This window comes from Mus caroli, unplaced genomic scaffold, assembly GCF_978045245.1.
Source record: "Mus caroli unplaced genomic scaffold, Mus_caroli_1 scaffold_5, whole genome shotgun sequence".
NCBI classification, from domain to species: domain Eukaryota; kingdom Metazoa; phylum Chordata; class Mammalia; order Rodentia; family Muridae; genus Mus; species Mus caroli.
In genome coordinates this window covers 140,956,948-140,975,002 of record NW_028227260.1, presented here as the reverse complement: position 1 = coordinate 140,975,002, position 18,055 = coordinate 140,956,948, and the positions used below count along the sequence as shown (strand labels likewise).

General features: G+C 35.4%; 1 protein-coding gene across 11 annotated transcripts in view; it reads left to right on the top strand.

The window, feature by feature from the left end:
• The window catches only part of Kdm6a (lysine demethylase 6A), a 109,523-nt gene that overhangs the window by 21,664 nt on the left and 69,804 nt on the right, over positions 1-18,055 (top strand). For all 11 annotated transcript variants that reach the window (XM_029473490.2, XM_029473491.2, XM_021153679.3 and 8 more), the window contains exon 3: positions 10,673-10,781. In XM_029473490.2, the coding sequence (XP_029329350.1) occupies positions 10,673-10,781 (109 nt within the window). The remainder of the gene's footprint in view (positions 1-10,672; positions 10,782-18,055) is intronic.

The following is an 18,055-nucleotide window of genomic DNA, read 5'->3' as shown; positions in this document are numbered from 1 at the left end:
TTACATCTAGGCAGGAAGAAGAAAGCAGTAAATGCTTATGTTTAGGCTCACATTCTTCCTTTACACAGCCTAGGATCTCAGCTCAGAGAATGGTGCCACCCACATTGGGCAGGTCTTGCCACCCCAGTTAGCTTCATTCCCCCAGGTATGCCCAGATATCAAACTGACAATTGAGAGATTTACCAGCACAGTCTTTGGCTACATAGTCAGTTTGAGGTCAGCCTGAGCTCCTCTTTTTCCCTCCCTAAAGAGCAGTTATAGATAATAGATTTGAGCTTATCAATTTTACTTGCTTTTTATTTGTGCTATGGTTTTTTGGTTGCTTTTTTTTTTTTTTTTTTGTAATCTACCTGTTACTGGATTAATGACATAGTTTTTCTTGTTACCTTATTTTAGCTTCCCATGTTCTGATTAATTATTTCAGAGTTTTTTATATCTTCACTCCACATGTTTCACTTCTTCATAAAGACAATTGCAGTTCATTTTAATTCTATATTGGTCTCATAAAGCGTTGGTACTATAGTTTTTGTTTAAGTGTTAATTAAGAAATTGTGAGTGTTGGTATGTGCATTTGGGTGGTCAAAAGGGGATATTGGTTCCCCTGGAGCTGGAGTTAGAGCTGGTGGTGATCTGGGAGTTGGTGCTGGGAACTGGGCTTTGGTCTTCAGCAATAGCATTTATGTTTTTAACCACTGAGCTGTCTTCCTGGCTCCCTAGTTAACTTTTAAGGAATTTCAGTTAATGTATAATATTTACATATTTACTATATTTCCTTTGTTTATTGTGTAGATCTCAATTTCCATCTTGTATTATCTTCTGTCTGCCTGAAGGACTTTTGTTTCTGGTGAAGTTTTCTTAGTAGGTAGTGATTTTTTTTTTTTTTTCTGCTTTTGTGGTAAAACTTTATTTTTCTTTCTTAAAAGGTTTTGGCTTGGTATACAGTTATTGATTGTTATGCCAAGTTGCATAACAAAGACCACCGAGGAGATGCAAACATGTATGGTCTTTATTAAGAGCTCGGGAGCTGGATTTCTCACAGTCCCAGCAAGTCAGAGTGAGAACCCCAAGTCTAGGGGTGCAGAGTATTTATTGTGGTTACAGTAAGCTTGGGGAATTTCCATATGGGTCAGCAAGTTAATATTTTAAAAACTGCATTTCTGGCATAATCTGTAGGAACTGAACATAGGGGCAAAACCACCTGACCACCAGGATGTCTAAGTTATCTGTTCTCTGCAGGATATATCAGGTTATCTCTTGATCCTGCTATTGTAGCCTAGCTGTTGCTGGAGGGTGGGTGGGAGGTGTTGTCATAGGGTGTTTGCTCAGGTGAACTTTGTGATTTTCTTCCTGAAATTGGGGTTTAGCCTCTGGTCTCACACAAAATGGAGTTTTTTGTTGTTGTTGTTTTGTTTTTTTTAAATACGGAGTTGGTTGGACCTTACAGACTCTATGGAGGTGTTAGTTCAGGTTTAGTGCTTTAACTGTTTTTATAAGTGAAATTTGCTTTTCTTTCCACCTATAAGTAAGATGTCTTTGTCTAGTCTACTTCTGAGGTTTTTTCCTCATTTCTAGTGTTTGCTAGGTCTATTTTATCCCAGGGTTATGTTATGACTTGTAGGTTTTTGTTTTTCAGGATATATTTTTAATATTTCTTAATTGATATCTGTTCCTTGGTCTATAACTTTTCATCTAGTTTGAAATATCTGCTTTCGTGTCTTCAGAAAAATTTTCCTTACATCTTGCGTTCTAATCACACATATGCCATGTTGTTTGAAAGTTTTTCTTTACTTACCGATGGCTGTGTGTGGTGTGTATGTGTCATGCATGCATGTGAGTGTAAAAGTATGTGTATCTGCTCTCAGAGTTGGATTTCAGGTGTCTTCCAGTATTCCTGTCTGTGAAGTCACAAGGTCTTTTATTGAACTGGAAGCTTGACAATTCTGTCAGGATCTACTTGTCTCTGCTCCTCAATATTAGGTGCTGCAGTCATGCCTGGCTTTTAGATGGATACTGACTGCTTATCATACTTGTGCTCTTATTCAATCAACAATCTCTCTAGCCCCTTCTTACCATCCCCCCCCACACACACACACCACTGTTCTATTTAAAAGATGTTTTTCCTTGCTGTATCTCATTTTATATTCCTGTGTTTTCAAGTTTACTGACTTTGTTCTTTAGTAATGTTCAATCTACCCTTACTATTACCCAGTGTATTTTTTGTCTTGTAATTTTCAGTTAGTCTCAAAACACCAAAATGAAACATGTGGTCTTTCCTTAACATGTTTATGTTTTACTCTAGTTTTTCAACCTTATATTTCATTGATATTTATATAATTTTGATTTTCTGTTGACTGTGATTATAGTTTCTTGCATGCCTGGTCACTTAGGATAGTGTGAATTTTCCCTTTGTAGCTTCTGGATATGTTTTTGTTTTGTACAATGTCAGGCAAAACAATGCAGCCCTTTGTCTTATTTCAATACATAGGGCAATAAAATGTCTTTGGGATGCTACTTAATAGCTTCCCCCCCACCTCCCCCCCTTACATACTTGTAGCAACTACCATTTGTCACTATTTAATTCACATGCATTTTTTCCCCATTGTGTTTCAGATGTTCCTAAGGCAATTCCCTTCCCCAACCCAGGGCATACCCATTGTTAACTCATTTAGTAGTTTAAGGTAAAATATATACAGATACCCTGAATACTCTTGTTTGTTATCAATCTCATCCTACTATCTGCTTTCTATACTAAGCTCTTGGCCTACCCACATTTCTAGCTCCCTTTTCAGCCAGGTAAGTTACATTTTGACTGCATTCCTCTACTTTACTGTTGGAAGCTTCTAGTGTGAGTGCATTTCTTTACTATCCTTATGTAGCCACTAAATTGGCTTTGCATCAGTTTAGATAAGTTTGCATTTTCTAAAGTTCTAATTTAGTGGAATCACGTAGTATATATTAATTTGTCATGTTTCTTTCTCATCATAACCTTAGAGATTGACTCATATTGTCCTGTGTATCAATGTGTACTCACCTTTATTTCTGAGAAGTTCTTGAGCATATGAGTATATCACAGTTTGCATACACATTGTCTTTTAGCTTGTGGGTTGTTTTTATGTTTAAAGATTCCATAAACATACTTTGATAGTCTTTATATGGGCATATAGTTGCTTTTCTTTTCTTTGGGCGAATACTAATGAGTAGAATTAATAGATTATATATAGTAAACTGGAAAAAGCCTTTCAAAGTGGGTGCATTTCTACCAGCAGTATATGAGTGCTCCAGTACTTCCATATTCTTCTGAATGATTGGAATAGATACTCTTAATTTTAAACATTTTAATATATGCATAGTAGTATGCCATCTTTATGCTGTTCACATTTTTCAGTTCACATTTCTCTAATGATAACAAGTGTGTTATCTTTTTTTTGGTTGGTACCAGTTCACATATTTGCTCTATTTTACTTGCAAAAATACTGTTTTTTTTTTTTTTTGTTTTTTGTTTTTTTTTTTCCTCTAAAATGGGCTCTCAATTTGTAGCCCTGTCTATATAGACCTGGCAGACATCAAACTCACAGAGATCTGCCTCCCTCCAAATTGGGTTTTCACATTATTTTGTTTTGAGAGCTCTTTCCATAGTTTGTGTATAAAACTGTATCAGATTGTGATAAAAGTGTATCAGATACATGTTTTGCAAAGATTTTCTTCAGTTTGTGATGCTTCTCTTCATTTTCGAACAATGGTTTCTGAAAAGTAGAAAAAAATGTAGTTTTTATAAAGTTTCATATATCATTTTGTTCTTCCATACTGTTATGATTTAGCCTTGTAGCAGTATTAATTTCTGTTTGGACTCCCTCTCTCCCTCCCTTTTTATGTTAAAATTTGTGTGTGCTTACACACATGTGCATATGAGTCATGCACAACCACCCTGTGAAGGTCAGAGGACAACCTATAAGAGTCAGTTTTCCCCTTTAAGTTTGTGTGTCCTGGGGATTAAATTTAGGCTGTCAGACTTGGTGGCAGTATCTACAACACTACCTGCAGAGACATCTTGCCAGTACTGTGTTCATATTTCTGTTTTCATAAGTTTGAAATTTCATTTCTAAGATCAAAGCAGATTAGAAGTACTTACAAGTGAAATAGGTAGTAGAATTTTCTACATAAACTCAAGGCTTTACTGTATGTCTTGGGGTTTCTATTGCTAGCTAAAACACTGACTTAAACAATGTGGGGAGGAAAGTTTAAGAAGCTTATAAAACATCATCCAGGGAAATCAGAGCAGCAGGAACTCAAGCCAGGAACCTGGAGGCAAGAACTGGTTCAGAGGCTATGCAGAACTACTGCTTACTGGATTGCTACTCATGGCTTGTTCAGCCTGATTTTTTATATCATCTAAGACCACCTCCTACTTGCACAGTGACCGGGACACATCAGTTATCAATAAAGAAAATGTCCCATAGGCCATTGTGGGATGGGGACAGGGTTTTCTCAATTGAAGTTGCTTTTTGATTTTTAGCTTGGGTCAAGTTGGCATAAAACTAGCCAGCACACCATAGGAACTCTGTGTATGCATTTAATAGGAACTCTGGCATTTTATTCATTCAATAAATCTTCAGTTATTTTCTGAAAATGGTTCATTTTAATTCAAGAGATACTCTGAAGGAATGCAGCTTTTACAGAACATCTTATATCTTAAAATTTACTCTTTTTTGAATTATGTAAAGTGGCTTTCAACAGTATGAAATTAAGTGAGTTATTGTTATAAAAGAACATTATTGTCCCACAAAGAAACATACGAAATGAAAGTAACCTGGTAAGGCAGTTTCATTTTGTAGAAGGGTGTGCCATGATTCAAGCTGAGTTAGCAAGAATACCAAGCAGGAAATTCAATAGGTTTTTTTTTATCCTAATGCTGGAATAGTGTGCCTTTCTTCCTTAGCTGCCCTCACAGCCTTTTGTTGTTAGCTAGATTTCCTCCCTCTAACCCAGACTATTTTTTTCTGTGTATCCATACCTGTCCTAGAACTCCCATCTGTAAACCAGACTGGCCTTGAACTCAGATCTGCCCGCTTCTGCTGGTATTAAGAGTATGCAGCACCTCTCAGCCTCTGGAGGAGGGCCCTAAAACAAGGAATTAATAATTGCTTCTGTGTTAGTTAATGTTTTAGTGCTGTGAAGAGACACCATGACCACAACAATTCTTACAAAGGAAAACATTTAATTGGGGCTGGCTCATAGTGTCAGAGATTTAGTTCATAATCATTGTGAAAAGCATGGCAGCATGCAGGCAGACATGGTGATGGAGAAGGAGCTGATCCAAAGGCAGCTGAAAGAGACTATTTCACACTGCATGTAGCTTGACCATAGGAAACCTCAAAGCCTGCCCCCACAGTGACACGCTTCTTTCATTAAAGTTATGCCTACTCCAACAAGGCTACACCTCCTAATAGTGTCACATCCTATGGGCCAAGCATTTAAACACATGAGTCTATAGAGGCCATTCCTATTCAAACCACCAGAACATCTATTCCCCTTAGGAAGGCTTAAAGGGAACCTGCCTCCTTAAGCGTAATAGGTTGGAGCAGACTGTTGCCTGCCCAGCTGGAATTCAGTAATATTTCCAGTTGTATGATGGCCAGGTGTACGGAGGAAAGAAAGCTCCTGATTGGTGCTTGGAAAGAGATGTGAGGGAGAAATAAAGACAAGAGTTATTACCATTGCAAGTGCTATGAGAAGCCAGAACTGAGGTTATGAATTTAAACTCCTGGTCTTCCTCTGGAGTGGTGAGACCATAGACATGAGCTATAGCATGTTGTGTGTGTGTGTGTGTGTGTGTGTGTGTGTGTGAGAGAGAGAGAGAGAGAGAGAGAGAGGCAGTGTATGTGTGTGTGTGTGTATCATCTGCTAGTAGAATCTAAAGATTCAGGAACATTAGGCAAAGCATCCTACCATCTGAACTATATCCCCATCCTCTGTCTATGGCATCATCTTGAATACCTGGTTGGTTAATATCAACAAGGCAGTAAGTATCTCAGGTGGCTCTTTGTTTGATTTTGCTGTTTGTTTTGGTTTGGTTTTGACACAGCTTCACCCTGTAGTCTAGACCATTCTGGAATTTACAATATTCCTTGTCCTATCTCCCAAGTATTGGGATTATAGGTATGAGCCACCATGCCCTGTCTGTCCCCCTACTTTTAAAAGAATTCTCAGAGACTGTCAGGCTACATTGAATGAAACTCTATTGTAGGAACATCATTACCACCTGTTTGACTTTTTCTCTACTCTCAGCTATAGTCCAAGAGGATTACTGAAGTCTCTGCTATGTAGTTGATTCCAGCCAGAGAAGTAACACAAGGATAGAAGCAGAGCCCATCTTTTCTTCCCATTTTATTAGGCAGAAGTTTATCAGGCCACACTTTGAGGTTTTGCAGCCATGTCTTTATGTAAACGTGGGTCTAATGAAATTGAGTTCTAATTGTAAAAGAAGAGAGGGTATCTGGGATACTTAAAATTTGAAGCAATTTACAAAACAGTGTTGATATAAATGTGTAAGGTGGGAAAGGTATGTTCTTACATTTGCAAAATAACTTGAATATGGCATTTAAAACATCTGTTGCTTCTGTATAAAACAATTAACTAGCATGCTGAGGTCAGGAGGGGGAAAGAAATTTGAGGATATTTTTCCTTTTGAATTAGTGATGTGTAAAATAGTGAAGGAAATTAAAAATAAAGGCTTGAGATTGTGATGGATAACTTCTAGAAAAAATGTCATTAAGAATCAATACTTGAAGATTATCAATTTAATTGTATTTTCTCAAGTTTCAAGAACATGTGACTTCCCAAATAGTTTGAATTCAGGTGACTTTTATCTGTATACTTCATAAATACACTCAGTAATTTAAAAGCAGTTAAGCAAAGGAATCATTGAATACCTGGAGAGGGATAAAATTTGCTTGATTCATGGGGTAGGAAGGATATCAGCTTAAGTGAAAGAGACCTTTTTAAAAAACCAAAAAACCAAAAAAAAAAAAAAACAACAAATATACAGGATAATTTGTTTACTTTGAGTTTGCTCTGCAGATTCACAATGAATAAACTACAATAAATCAGAAAATTAAGAGAAATTCACTCAAATATGTATTTGTTTTGTATATGGATATATATAATGCTTAGTATTGTATTTTATTTTATATATAATATATTTTGTCATGTTATACACACTAGAAATATGATAAGTAAATGGATGATAGTGGTAATAGTGCCTGGCAGAAAGATTTTTTTTTTTCCTGATGTCATCTGTATATCTTTAACAAATCTTTTTGCAGAACTATGTATATTTTACCTCTTTGGAGGTGAATGGGTAATGGAATTTGTGGCATGAGAAAAGTTGAAGATAATACATAATTGTAAAATAGGCAAAACATTTTAAAATATAGAATGGGAGTTGGCTTAAATATTCAATAGGCAATGAATAATAGTTTGGGTCTTGAAAGGAATCGTAGCAGTAACAAGGCTTATTATTATTATTATTATTAGTAGTATATTTAACAACACTGTTTAAAAGAGTAGTTTTTCATTCAGGTATGAATTAGGCTGTAGAAACGAGAAACCTTGGTGCATGAAGTTATACCCATGTTGTAATGTTATGTTCATTAGAATTGGGAAATGATAAAAAAAGGATAATGACTATGAGACAAATACTTAATGTATAGGGATGAAGAAATTTAGATTGGTGTGACTAAAGGGAACTTAAGAGGAAATTTTTTGAATATGAGGATAACCATTAAATTTTCTTTTATGAATGTCCAAATGGGAAAAACCTGATAGTTGTTAAATAAATCATTTGTAGTTCTTAGCTTGAAGACTTGAGAAAGACCCAAGTTCCTTTTTGAAGGGGTGGGGGACAGTTTCAAGACAGCTGTTGTTCTATGTAACAGCCCTGCTTGTTCTGGAACTTGCTAGCCTCAAACTCACAGAGATACACCTGCCTCTGCCTCCCAAGTGCTAGGAATAAAGTCTTGTACCACCAGTTTCTCTTTCATTTTGTCCTTCTTTCTGATTTTGATAAAGCAAGATATCTACATAAAATTTGTAGGATTGAAGTGACTTAGAAACCAACTTTAGTTAAGAACACAGATAATGAAATTGGAGAATGACAAAGGACTATGAGAAGTAAATAGGTTATAAAAGACAAGAAAGGAATGTAGAAGGAAAGAAAACTATAAGAAGCTAAATATTGTCTTGCTTTCATTTTTTAATGCCTAGCAGCCAGTTAAGTTCCAGTCTGAGTAGCTACTCCTCGAATAGTAGCTAGCATTACACCAAATGTTTTTAATTGGTTGAATTTATTATATAATTTGGTCCACAAAATAACAATTATTCCACAAAAATCTTTGAACTGTCAATATTTCAGTGCTTTTTGTAAGAATGTTTAATATTTGTATCCCTTAAAATAATAGAGGATTGTCATTTTTTTCTACAGTAATAGTGTGAACATCCCTCAATGAAAATTTAAAATTTAAACTCACTCTTTTGTGTATATAAGGATACTACAAATGGAAAATTTCTATATCTTTCTATAGACAAAGTTAAATGCAGGTACACTAAAAATACAAAATTGTCTCCAGGCTATGTGTACAAGTTATAATGAATTCACTGTTTAGGGCTGGAATCTATTTTCAAGATGTTTCATTATGTGTATGTGCAAATGTATCCAAATTAAAAACATTTCAGATTGTGAACACTATTTGCCCTAAACATTTCTTTTACTTCACTGAGATAAGGTCTTACTATGTAGCTGGCCCTTAAATTGTAGCAGTTCGCCTCAGCTTCTTGAGTATTGGAGCCAGCTGTGACTCAAAAGCATTTTTTTTTATAACCTGTAGTAAGTATTAAAACTGTATTGAAATTTTTTCTTGAAAAAAAGTGATTCTTTAAAACGACTCTTAGGTAAATTTTCACATTACAGTCTTTTCTCATATAATTCTTAAAGGGTTTATACATAGATTCATAGAAACCTAAGAAATCTTTAAAAATGCAGAGTATCTTACCTAAAGTCTCAATCAAGTGGTTTAATATTTTTCCCCTACTTCCTACCCAGCTTTGAGATTACCCCTTCCTCCTTTCCCCATTGAGTCCAGTTTGTGTTGCCATCTAGTTTTGGGATTGGGGCCTGCTCTGGTGTGTGGGCCAGTCTATAGTGGGTCACATCATTAAAACAAAGCAAAACATCTGACTTTCCTTCTTTCTGCAGTCGAGAAATGCTAATAGAGCCTTAGCTCCTGGTAGGATTTCATACCTTCTGCCTTCTAGTCTAGGATTTTGTTTGGCTGGAGTCTGTACAGGTCTTCTGTTACAGAAAATTTTCTTCCTTCCTTTTCCCTCTCTTCTTGTCTGTTTGTGTGTGTACATGCTTGTGTATGAGGGTACTTACGTGCAACTCTGGAGGTCATAGGACAGTCTGACTTTCTTATATGGATTCTGGAGATCTTAATTCAGGTTGTCAGACTTATGTTGCAAGCACTTACTGATCTATCTCAGGGTCCAGTTTTGAGATCTTAATCATTTTGTCAGGACTCTTAAAATTGAGGTAAGCGAAGTTCCTCAAGATCTGTAGCATATTACAACTGGAATATGTCACCAAACTGTGTTCTTTTTTTTTTTTTTTTTTTCTTTTGAGACAGGGTTTCTCTGTGTAGCCCTGGCTGTCCTGGAACTTACTCTGTAGACCAGGCTGGCCTTGAACTCAGAAATCCGCCTGCCTCTGCCTCCCAAGTGCTGGGATTAAAGGCGTGCACCACCACTGCCTGGCTCTCATTTGTTTTTTTTTTTTTAGAGTTCAAAGGAATTAATAGCTTTTTTTCTTTTCCGAGAAAGGAAATGTGAGAGTAAGGGTATATAAATATTTTGGAAGTGTAAGATAGAATTAATGTGAGGGCTGGTGAGATGGCTCAATGGGTAAGAGCACCTGACTGCTCTTCCGAAGGTCCGAGGTTCAAATCCCAGCAACCATATGGTGGCTCACAACCATCCGTAACGAGATCTGGCGCCCCCTTCTGGAGTGTCTGAAGACAGCTGCAGTGTACTTACATAAAATAAAAATAAATCTTTAAAAAAAAAAGATAGAATTAATGTGTTTGACTGAAGTTCATAACAAGGGAAAGACAAAAGTATTTTGAATCTGCTATAGATTTTGGCTAAAGTGAACCATTGAATATAAATGGTAGTTGTTCTTATTACAGAGATTGTATGAATTCTCATATAATTTAATTAAGTCCTTCATGCTTGTAGGAAAGATGGATAATATTTGATTTGGAAATAGGTTTGATTATATCAGCAGAGATTACAGTAATAGTTTAGACTTGTAATTTATGGAGAGAATGGTCATATGTTAAAGTGCTCCTTCTTTATTTGATTTGTCAATATTGTTACAATTTTGTAATGGGAAAGACATGCCGTAATTAGTGGAATCACTGATAAATACTTAAAGAATCTATTTCTCATGAAGAATGATATACTGAGATATAAGAATAAAATATTGATTTTCTGGAAAGAGAGAGAGAGAGAAAGAGAAAGAGTATGTATGTATGTGTGTGAATAATCTTAAGGAGGAAATGTATTTTTACGATTGTTACCCATGTCTTAAACATTTGTGCTCTTTTTTTTTTTTTCCTAGGCTGTTCGCTGCTACGAATCTCTAATCTTAAAAGCTGAAGGGAAAGTGGAGTCTGATTTCTTTTGTCAATTAGGTCACTTCAACCTCTTATTGGAAGATTATCCAAAAGGTAATCTGTTTTCTTGTTGAGTCATGTACATATTCCTATATCATATTTACACACACACATACACACAGATTTTTGTGGGCCAGTACAAAACCACAATACATACATATGTATTATGTATATTATATAATATAATTATTGTTACTGGAAAGGCAAATAATACAGGAGAGAAACAAATGAGCCTGAACCTTAAATAAAACTAGTTTATTTTTTTAAATGTTTTTCATCAAGAAAACTAAGTTATATCTCTGAATGTAGGAGTTAGGTACTCCGCTCCCATTTGCTGAAAACAAATACATCCAGGGCATAGAGAGAGAGATTTAGTGTTACCCTAAGTTTAAATGTTATCAATTGTAAGAACAGTTTTCCTTTACTGTGGAGTTTTCTTTTTGTACTGGGGAAGGGCAGGCAGCTTTTTAAATTTGTATACGAGTGAATGGTCTAATTTGGCACCTTAGATCCTTTAAAAAGGCAAATTTCAGAGGACTAATGGATTGTTAGTATTTCACATTGCTATCGTATCCTGCCAGTTTTGGGTTTGGCCACACTTACGTTTTCCTAATGGAAGTGTAGTTTTAGTCTGATATGTTCATACTTTGTGAAATTCCCAGTTTAGCTCTGATATTTATATTTGCAGATTTATATAAACATTTCCAAGTTCCTGTCTTCTAGTATGTAAAAGTTACAAAAGTAGTAGATGATCACTTAGAGATTTTCGGATTGTTATGTAATGCTAGCTAGTACTGAGCAAAATAGCTTCAGTTCATCAGGATAACAGGCATTAATAACAACCCTTAACCCTTAATGTATTTATTTACTTGTTTGTGTGTGTCTGTGGGGGGGGGGCATGCATGTGGTATGGAATGGAGAGAACAACATTTAGTATCAGTGTTTTTCTTCCACCTAGAGGTTATCAGGGATTGAACTCAGGTTCTCAGAACAGGTGCTTTATACCTACTGAATTCTTTCTGGCCCAACTTACTGTTTTAACATCAGTTGAAGCTGGCAACTTATTTAAAGCCGACTATCATACTAAAAGCATACAGAATTCTATGGAATCTGTTTTGTTTTTATTCTACACCCTCTTGTACTGAGAGGGGATGTTAGTTTGACAACACATGAAGAGGGGCCTAGACTTGGAATGCCCTCAGGACTGTCTGTCATTTAGTGACCTTAGTTATCACTAAACCGTGTATCTTTTAACTTTTATTTTTATTTCTTATTTTGAATGTACTAATTAATTAGTTAATTTATTTGTGTGTTTGCACATATGTGCATGCATATGTTATGACATGGGTGTGAAAATCAAAGGACAACTTGTATAGTTTTTTTTTTTTCCATCTCCCATGTGGGTCCTGGAGCAAATCTTAGGCCATTAAACCTGTCAGCAAGTATATTTCCTTACCTCCTGAGCTATTTTGCCAGCCCCTAACTTCTTAAACTTCATTGTTTGTGAATTTAGCTACATTTTAAATTTATAAAATGTCCAGTTAGGGGTTGGAGAGATAGATGGCTCAACATTTAAGAACATTTATTGCTTTTCAGAGGATGGAAACTTGAGTCCCAGTACCAACATTAGATGGCTCACAACCAGCTGTAACTAGCTTCAGTTCCAGGAGAATCTACTATCTTTTAGCTTCTGAGGGCACCTGCTTTCCTGTGCACATAAATGCATGCACGCACACGTGCATGTGTGGTTGCTCATGCTCACCACTTGGGAGGCAGAGGCAGGAGAATTGCTGTAAGAGTGAGGCTAGTGTAGTATCTTCCAGACCAGACTGGGCTACAGAGTTGAGATTTTTGTCTTACAATACAAATAAGTAAACAACAAACAAAAAGTTGGTTTGTAGCCGGGCATGGTGGTACACGCCTTTAATCCCAGCACTCGGGAGGCAGAGGCAGGCAAATTTCTGAGTTCGAGGCCAGCCTGGTCTACAGAGTGAGTTCCAGGACAGCCAGGGCTATACAGAGAAACCCTGTCTCGAAAAACCAAAAAAACAAAACAAAACAAAACAAAACAAAAAAAAGTTGGTCTGTGAAGATAACAAAGAATCAAGGGGCATTTGGAAATTTCCTTTTATGTTTTGGAATGTGGGATGTAGGCAAATAGTAGTTACAGTATCCTGACAATTTATCTGGTGGAAGTAATAATAAGTAAGATGGGAGAAGAGGATATCTAAAGATTTAATTTACTGAAAAAAGTTTACTGTAAATACCCACTTACCATTTTATAGATTAGATTAATTGGCTGTCTAGTAGACAGAATAATTTTTAACAGGAAGAAGAGAATGGGTATATCATATTTCAAACTAATTGCTTCTATATGAATTCTCCTTGAGAGTTTGAGGGGCACTTTCTCCCTATAAATAATTTTCTCTTTAAATACAAGCTAGGGCTGGAGAGATGGCTCAGTGGTTAAGAGTGACTGTTATTACTGTTATTATGTGAGTTCTGTACCCAGTACTCAAATGGTAGCTAATAGCAGTCTGTTTCAGGGCATCTAGTGCCTTTTTTGACCTTTGTGGAGTTCTGTTAATAACCGGAAACTAGTTATTCCCCCTCCCTGTCCATTCTTATAATTATTGTTTTTTTATATCTCTAAAAGAAGAGCCAGTGTTAGGTATGATACTTCCCTCTGTAGCATACCCACCCACACTCAAAGCACTACCACCAATTATAAAGACATTTCTTTCCTCAGGTTTACTCTTTTCTTTGTAACTGGCACAAGATAAGAAAACTGTTTACCTCAGTTAAATACTTATTTTTAGGAAACATTATAAAACATATAAGTTAAAATGAACCATACAGCAAACATGTAAATCTGTGAGTACAGTGCTCCAAGTACCCATTTGTAGGGGACTTACTGCCTTTGAGAATGATTCTCAATTATATACTGGGATTTATTGTTTTCTTTTTAAAACATTCTTTGAACTCAGGATAGCCATGAGTTTAATTTCTTTAAGAAATAACAACAACAGACAACAACAACATATCCACCATTATACTTGCCATGGTAAACTGTAGAACCTGTTTTATGAACATGTTTGGTTGTGATTTTACTGTATTTGCTTTGGTCAGTAAATGATATGCTATGGTTATTTTACTGTTGATTAAAAGTACACACATACACATTCTGCCTTTTATTTGGTTATTTTATTGTAGGCATAATGTTTTGTTTTGTATGCTATGTCAACGGTACCCATAGATTATTCAAATGTTGATTTCTTTGCCCTCCTATCTTGTTTCAATCCAGCCACCGCAATGTAATGGGTAGACCAAGAAATTCCTGTCTCAAGTTTATATAAACAGTTCTTACCATTTATTCACTGCCTTGACAATAATTGCTAATCACCCAACGGCCGGGCAGAATAGGGAGTAGGGTAGGACATCTGCCAACAAAGGAAAGAGAAAGAGAGAGGAAGAAAAGGCAAATCAGTGGCATGATGGAGCCATGAAGAATGGGTCTGAAGAACCAGATCAATAATAATATGCAATATCATGGGATGGGGCTGGGAGGTAGCCAGATTAGCATAGGAGGTAATAGTAAATCATTTAACTGCTCAGCTATTGAGCTTCAAGTTTTGGGTAAATCTGTTTCTTCTGTGTGGATATTGGGGAATAGCATAAGCTAAAGACATATAGCCACCTTATTAATTCATCCTTTATATTTATATTAAGGATAATTCATTTATGCATGACACCTCACATTGGTCGCTAATATGTCGTAGTAATTATTTAACCTTAGTTGCAAGTTTCTACCCTGCCTTTGATCATTCAGTTCCCAGATAAAAGACAAAAAAAAAAAAATCATTTATATTTATAATAAGCCTTTAAAGCACTAGAGCTGGGCAGATATCTACTTTCTAAGATATTCCGCCTACTTCTCTGTAAATAACCCCTAGATATTATTTGACATATTTCATCTGGGTTGCTCTTAACTCAAGCTGGCCATCACTCATGGCCATGTTTTCATGATTCACCTACTCCACAGTGACTTTTCCTTTCACCTTCTCTCTTTCCCCCTCTTGGTCCTCCTCAGACCCCAAGCCCAGGAAATGAAATTCTGTCTACCTCTCTTCTGCCCAGTTATAGGCTATAGGCATCTTTTTTCAACCAACAGTTTTAAATTATAGAGCAAGGTATGTATAGCGTCACTTGATGCACGTGAGGATTCTCTTATCCCTGAGGCAACCAGACCTTGAGGGCCACTATTTAGCATTACAGTAGTTAGCAACAGACCAAACCTCAACATTTTACTTTTAGGAATTTATCCTCAAAGAGTAGTAGATAGGAGATTGTAGCAAAGCTGAGACCCATTGATGTACATTAGGTTGCTATGGAAGGGAGTGTAGCCTTCATTTAGTAAGGAATTTAATTTAGAATCACGACCTATGGAAACTGGAGAATGAAACTAGTATTGCATTGAGGGAAAAATGAAGCCATTATTATATAGCTTTGGCCAATTATTAAAAAGGTTGAAATTATTTAAAAGGTTGCCTTGGAAGGCAATTTTTAAAAAGTACAATATAGTTGGATTGTAATAATCATTCCTAATGTTAGTATGAAAAAGTTAAAATCTTAAAATTAACTGATTCACATTTCATGTTGAGGTGGAAGTTTTTCCAAGTGTATAACTCCCTAAAAAATTTTAACCAGTGATAGATTTGTCTCTTTTTTACTACTTCCTTCAAGTAATTGCCTTCTTTCTCTCCTTACTCCTTCCACTCTCTAACCCCTTATCGATAATATTGTGGCAAAGTAGGTTTGGCATGTTTTAATTCTTAGACAAAAATGGTTAGGATGGGTTGTATACCAAGATTTTGTACTTTGTAGAAGTCTTCTGTCAGTTTGCCTGAGCTGCTATCTTTGATTAAATGACAGTACTCCATTGTGAGTATCTTATACTATAAGCATAGTATATAAATACAGTGTAAGAACAAAAGATCTATTTTCTAATAATTGCTAGTAAGTTTGGCTAGAAAAAAATAAATCAGTGTTTTTGATGCACTTGTTACAGTCATTCTGATACAGATTTGAAACAAAGGATATTGAAATTAAGGTGTTTTTTTTAAATATTCTCTATTTTTAGAAATACCTAGTGACAGTAAACTAAGAACTTTTTTTAATAGATAAAGATTGAGGACTGCTTGTAGGACCCGGGTGGTAGGTACTTGTAGCATTTATAGGGTCTCACTGATTTATCTGGTTTAAGAAACACAAAATTTATTAGTATCTTAAAATAAGATGCCAATGGAGGTAAATAAAATAGAATACCTAATAGAGTATAGTTACTAAGAAAGTATGTAATTGAATAGAAAGAGAGATGTAAAAAATGTTTCATTTTAACTACCTGCAATTTAGAGTATCAACTCTGACTTTGAATTTGATGTTTCATATTTATTTAGTAATTCATAACATTGTTGTATAGATGCCATGTTTCTACTAAACATCAATAACAGCATTGTTCTTATAACTGAGTGTCATTTAATTTGGATGGTATTAGGATTTTTTCAAGAATTCCTAATTTTGAAAGTGAATTTTTAAACACTGAAAACTTAGCACAGTTTAATTTCCGTATTTAAATTTTTAAATTTTAAATTTAATGTTGGTTAGTGAAATATTTATTGGAAAAGAAAGACTAATATCAAATGAAAAAATTGTTAAGCTATGTGATAATGTGTTTTTACTTACTTCCCCCTAAATGTTCTAAGAATTAGACCCAAGCTTTCTTCATTCTAGATAAGTATATACCATTGAGCTACACCCCTTTACTTCAGTACTATTTTTAAAAATAAAGTTTTTTTAAAAAACAAAACAAACAACTTTCTCTATATCACATTCTAGTTTGGAAGCATTGCACAGAAAACTCCAGAAGCAAGTATTTTCCATATTGGATGCAAATATTTAGCCGCATAGACATAAAAGAATATCTAAAGAATATATCTACTGTTTATTGAATATTAGAAATGACACTTAATTGTTACACAGGTTAAGAAGTGGAACAGTACTGGTGCATCCCAGGTTTCCCCCACTTTTTTTTTCCATGCGTGTACTCTATGTCCCAAAATTTCAGTGTTTTCTTAGTTTTCTTTTTTATTTTCTTAGAACCACTATTAATTTTTTTCTCATAATATATTGTCTAGTTTGGAAAAATTGAGCAAAATGCCAAGTCTCATGACTGGCAGGTAAAGGAGTTTAGTGGTTTCATAGGTCTGTCTTTCTGACATGAAGCTTAGGTTGCACTAGAGGGCAAAAGGAAGCATAATTAAGCAGTCCTGGTTAAGGTATGGTCTTGTACTTCTTTGTCTCAGCTCTGGTTCTACAAGGTGGTTCGATAAATTGTTAATACATTGTAATTCCCTGAGGAAACCAATCTGCTATCTACAACATGATTAGTTTAGCAAGGATGTAGTCTCATCTTCATGGATAATTGCTTTTATTGGGAGGGGGAATATCTTTCCTGGAAAGTTTTAGTGTTTTAAATCTAAGACAACTGGAGGTTTTCGAAAATAACTTGTTTGCCTTTAGCTTTGACAGGAATGAGATAATGTTAGGTTTAGTAGATTGAAGCAGAATATGAGACAAAGTAAAGGACAAAATGAAGACAGATATTTTAGTCTTTTCATCTTATTGATTGCTTGTGAAGTGAAGAGTTGGTGCTTTAGCAAAGGCAGGTTTTTCAAGTGCCCATTGCAGAATTATTGGTTAAATTTATCCTTTGCTACTGGTGTTTCTTTTTGGACTAGTGTTACTCATATGTTAGTCCTTTAGTAAATGACTTCTGGTTTGTTTGTTGTTCATTTTTGAGAGGTCTCTTAAACTTCATCATATCCTTCTATTGCATTATTCTGTAATAGTTTTCCAAATTTTATTTTTCTATTTTCTAGAGCATCCTATCTGTTTTTATAGAATTCTCTTCCTCACTCATCAAAGCAACATTTCCTATCTTTAAAGAGTCTTTCCCCTTCCTTGGATGATCTTTATCTCATTTTTATCATTTATTTTTCATTTCTTTTAAATCCCCTCCTCCCCCCATTTCTTGTTACTTGGATACTTTCTTTAGATAGCTGGTAATTCTTAATTCTCCACGTTTTAAGAATTGTAAAGTACAAGTAGAACCTCTGAGCATGTACAAATAGCTTGATTAGTCTGACCTGCATGGCCTGCTTTTGTTGGAGAATTTATGCATCTGTTTTTGATCACATTGCCTAAGAAACACCAAGAATTGTTCCTACCTTGGTGGTAATCTCATAAAATGATTTGGATAAGAGTCTCTC